This window comes from Trypanosoma grayi (genome assembly GCF_000691245.1).
Source record: "Trypanosoma grayi strain ANR4 Tgr_1199_V1, whole genome shotgun sequence".
Taxonomy (NCBI): Eukaryota; Euglenozoa; class Kinetoplastea; order Trypanosomatida; family Trypanosomatidae; genus Trypanosoma; species Trypanosoma grayi.
This window is the reverse complement of record NW_008826818.1, coordinates 1-4,474: the sequence shown is the minus strand read 5'-3', so window position 1 is coordinate 4,474 and position 4,474 is coordinate 1. Positions and strand designations below refer to the sequence as shown.

The 4,474-nt window shown below is 56.2% G+C and overlaps 3 protein-coding genes across 3 annotated transcripts; all 3 read right to left on the bottom strand.

Annotated features, from left to right (window-relative positions):
- Positions 1-135: 135 nt before the first annotated feature.
- DQ04_11991020 (hypothetical protein) lies at positions 136-1,170 on the bottom strand (the record flags this gene model as incomplete). The annotated part of the gene is made up of 1 exon (XM_009316658.1): positions 136-1,170. One exon carries the CDS (start codon positions 1,168-1,170, stop codon positions 136-138), a length of 1,035 nt encoding a protein of 344 aa, XP_009314933.1.
- Positions 1,171-1,562: 392 nt separating this feature from the next.
- On the bottom strand, positions 1,563-2,945 carry DQ04_11991010 (hypothetical protein; the record flags this gene model as incomplete). Its single annotated transcript, XM_009316657.1, has 1 exon — positions 1,563-2,945. The coding sequence occupies one exon, from the start codon at positions 2,943-2,945 to the stop codon at positions 1,563-1,565; it is 1,383 nt and encodes a 460-aa protein (XP_009314932.1).
- Positions 2,946-3,353: 408 nt separating this feature from the next.
- On the bottom strand, positions 3,354-4,292 carry DQ04_11991000 (hypothetical protein; the record flags this gene model as incomplete). Its single annotated transcript, XM_009316656.1, has 1 exon — positions 3,354-4,292. The coding sequence occupies one exon, from the start codon at positions 4,290-4,292 to the stop codon at positions 3,354-3,356; it is 939 nt and encodes a 312-aa protein (XP_009314931.1).
- Between the last annotated feature and the right edge of the window lie 182 nt (positions 4,293-4,474).

The following is a 4,474-nucleotide window of genomic DNA, read 5'->3' as shown; positions in this document are numbered from 1 at the left end:
GCGCCCAGCCCACAACGGGGCAGCAATGAAATGAAAACAAAAGAATCTTTATAATGAAGAACGCAGCCCTCGGGACTCAACGCAATTATTACGAGGCCATCGTCGCCCCCTGCAACACACACACACAGAGATGTTTTACCACACGGCCACGCAGGCAAGCAGCAACAGTATTGGGGCACGCGCCCACGCACTGCTGCTGCTGCTGGCGTCGGTGTTGCGGTCAGGAAGCTTCACGCCCTCTCCCGCAGAGGTGGACATACCGGCGTCAGTGTTGGGAGCCCCTTCGGTGGTGGTCTCTGATTGAGGTGTGGCTGTGGGGGCAGTGTGATCGGCGCCATTCACTGTGAAGGAGTTGTCTGTTTCTTTGCTCTCTGCCTCGCTGGAAGTTGAGGCGACAACGTTGGCGGTGGTGTCAGGCTTCTCAGATAAGTCCTGTGCCTTTGTGCTCGGTTTTCCGTTCTCCTCACTGATGGTGTTTCTGTGACGTGGAGGACTCCCGAGGGAAGACGCCTTTGCAGAGCCTTCGGTGTCATTCAATCCCTCCTTTTTTGCGCCAGGAGCTGGGGGCATTGCAGCCGGGGGAGGTGGCTGGACTGCGGGCGGCGGAGTGCATTTGATCAAAACCGTCACGAACGATGTGATGCTGTACCCATCGGGGACTGTGACAATACCTTCTTTTCCAATGTTCGTTTTCTTGTCGGAGTCAGTTGCAGTGGTGCCCACAGAGACATTGTAGGTGATGCGGTCGGTGTCCGCTTCACTGCCGTCAAACGTGCAGCTTGTTTCAGTCGCCGCAGCACCAGCAGCAGCACTACCTTTCTTCATGCACTTATCAAGTGAGTTTTTCAGTTCAACGTTGTACCCAGCGGGAACGGTGATCTTTTTCTGTAATTCTGTCTGCCCTAGGAATACACCTGATTTACCCTGCTTCGTCAACGTAGGCGTTGTGGTAATGGTAACCTCACGGACACCTTCGTTCAGTGGATTTGACGGCGGTTTGCAGCTGTCGGCATCGAACCTCTCCGTCAGGTTTATAATCGAGACGTCATTCAAAAGACCCAATATACTTATCCGCTCAGATGCACCAGCAGCTGCAGCAGCAGCAGCCACGCACACAGACGTGCAGCAGCACAGCGCGAGGGCCAACACGCACAGCACGTGGCGCAGCATCAGCGTCAATGTAGCCTGGGACCACCTGTGTCTGCGGGGGAGAGGAGGAGCACAGCAGGTGGCACACACACAGAGAGCGAGAGGGACACGGCACCAACACAGTGCACCGCAGCACAGTGAACCACCCAACAGGTGATATCAGTTAGAGGGCAGGCCGCACACAATGCCCAGCAGCAAGCAAAGCCCCAACACACCCAGAGAAGAAACAAACAGACGCCTCCCGGACAACACACACAGCACAAGTGAGTACAGTCACGGGTGAATTAAACAGCGCCCAGCCCACAACGGGGCAGCAATGAAATGAAATGAAAGAGAAACATTAATATGTGTTCAGCCTCCAGGGCCGCACGCAATTAAAAGGATACTGCCGCCTGGTGCACACACACAGCTCATCAGCACACAGCCACAAGGGTCATCGCTCCCACAACCAGCAGCAGCGGTGTACACAGCCGTGCATAAGTGCTGCCGTCCGCCTTGCCAGCCGCAGTCCCCAGAGGAGTAGTCACATCGGCTGTTGTTGCTGTTGTTATTGAGGGAACTGTAGATGTGTCGGGATCGGCAGCGGCAGTGTTTGTGGTCTCCGTTGCATGCACAACACCCGCAGCTGTGGTAGGAAGGGCATCACTGCCCGTTGGGTCCGCTGCAGTGTCTCTCGCACCAATAGATTCTGGCTGCACAACGCTTTCGTCCTCTTGAATGGTACCGCCATCAGTTGGCTTCTCTTTTGTGTTCGGGATCAGCGAGTCTTCAGCCGCCTTCCCCGTGTCTACTGCATTCTCCGCTGCTGGCTTAACTTTGTCCTGCAGCGGCACAACAACCTTCGGTGCCTCCTTCATTGTCTTCTCTTCCCCCTTCACCTTTTCCACTGCTTCCTTCACCTTTTCCACTGCTTCCTTTAGCATATGCTCTGCTTCCTTTGTCTTCTCCACTGTCTCCTTCATTGTTTTCTCCACTGCCACCTTTATCGTCCCCAGTGTCGCCTTCATCTTCTCCACTGTCTCCTTCATTTTCGCCTCTGCAGTCGTCATTTCGGTTGTAGGGGTGACAGCTGAACCCCCAACTTCGGACGAAACCAAGACCAAGACATAGGCATTTCGAGCACTCACAGCCGCCCCCTTGATGACATCCACAGCGCTCTTTGCGGTGTCCATTATGGTCTTAGCGCTCTCCGCTGCCGCAGTAAACAATTTCTCCGCCTCCGCAGCCTTTGTCTCGGCGTCCCCAAATCCCGCTCCTGCAGCCTTCGCACTCACCGCCGCCAGGTTCGCCTTCTTTGCCGCTGCAGAGGCAGACGAGGAGGCCCAGCTGGCATTGTTGGCCTTTTTGGTCTTCTCAGCCTCGTTGGCCTCTTTCGTCTCATCCGCCAACAGCACAAGTTGCCACTTCACCCAAAGCGAAGCATTCATGAGATTTTTTATTTTTATGACCTCAGGTACCTCTTTAATCGATGTTTCGGTTGGTTTCTCCCTCGCTTTAGCCGCCTTCACTGCTTCTTGCACAGCTGTTTCACCGACCGCGCTTGCGGCTGTAAGTGCAGCCTCCATTGCCTCTACCGACTTCTTCAACTGTGCATCAAGTGCACCCGCCGCCGCTGTGGCCTTTTCCGCCTCCGCTGCAGCGTCCTTTACAGCAAGAATTGCTGCGCCCTTCACTTGCCCCTCAGCGGTCTGCGAAAGTGAATCTCCTGCACCACCACCATCACCACTTGTTGCCGCGCACAAAGAGGTGCAGCAGCACAGCGCGAGGGCCAACACGCACAGCACGTGGCGCAGCATCAGCGTCAATGTAGCCTGGGACCACCTGTGTCTGCGGGGGAGAGGAGGAGCACAGCAGGTGGCACACACACAGAGAGCGAGAGGGACACGGCACCAACACAGTGCACCGCAGCACAGTGAACCACCCAACAGGTGATATCAGTTAGAGGGCAGGCCGCACACAATGCCCACCAGCAAGCAAAGCCCCAACACACCCAGAGAAGAAACAAACAGACGCCTCCCGGACAACACACACACAGCACAAGTGAGTGCAGTCGCGGGTGAATTAAACAGCGCCCAGCCCACAACGGGGCAGCAATGAAATGAAAACAAAAGAATCTTTATAACGAAGAACGCAGCCCTCGGGACTCAACGCAATTATCACGAGGCCATCGTCTCCCCTGCACACATACACACACAGACGTCTTATCACACAGTCACGCAGGCCAGCAGCAGCAGTATTGGGGCACGCACCCACGCACTGCTGCTGCCACCGTCAGCGTTGTTGATGTTGAGCGCAGCCGCAGCGGTGGGCACCAGAAGTGCGGGGTCCGTGGCGTCTGGCGGAGAAGTGTGTGACTCGTGGGAGCCGTCAACGTCAGGAGCATCGTCGTGTTCTCCTTGCGGCGTCCTGGCGACTGTTTCCTGCCCGCTGATCCCCAACTTCTCCTTCACTTGAGTCAACGCGTCACGAGCCGCCGCCTTCGCCGCAGTGGCCGCCTCCACCGCAGCCGCAGCGTCCGGCGCCGCAGCCGTCGCGGCAGTCACCACTGCATCAGCCGCGATTGCAGCATCGCCAGCGGCTATTACAGCTCCAAGCACAATTGCATAGACGTCACCCAACACTTCCTTCGATGTTTCCTTTATGTTTGCAAACTTTTTGTTACCATCCTCTGCGTCACCTTGAGCACTCTCTGCTTTTACCAACGTCAAGACCTCCCGCGCCAGAGCCAATAGTCTATTGAAACGGTCCGACAGACGGTTCACTGAGGCTGCCGTATTACTCACCGCAGTGTGTGCCTGCACCGCCGCCGTGATTCCCTTCGCCGCAATGTCATTGGCTTTCTGAACGGCATCCAATATCTCCGTCGCTCCTGCTGCCGCGTTCTTCAGGGCCTCGCTGGCTTTCTCCGCCGCTGCTCTTGCCTGCTGCACTGGCGCATCTGCACTCTCCACTGCCGCCGCTGCTTTATTCACCACGTCCTTAAGTAATGATGTCGCATGCGATGCATTATCCCGCACAAATTTATCCAGTTTGCTTGCACCTCCATTCTTAATGTCTTCAAGAGTCAGTTCTTTCTTTGCCCCACCACTCTGCTTGGGAGGCAGCAGTACCTCCTGCAGTGCTTTATGCAATACACCCACCATTTGTTCTGCATTGCCAATCCCTCGGTTTTCCCACTCGTCCACCACGTTCCCCGCAGCCTTCTTAGCTCCCTCCGCTGCGGCCTTCACACTCGCCAGTGCCTCTTTCGCAGAAATTGCTGCCGCCTCTGTCTTGGTCGCGGCCTCCAAAGTCTTCGTCCTCGCCGCCACGCCCTCCTCCTGCG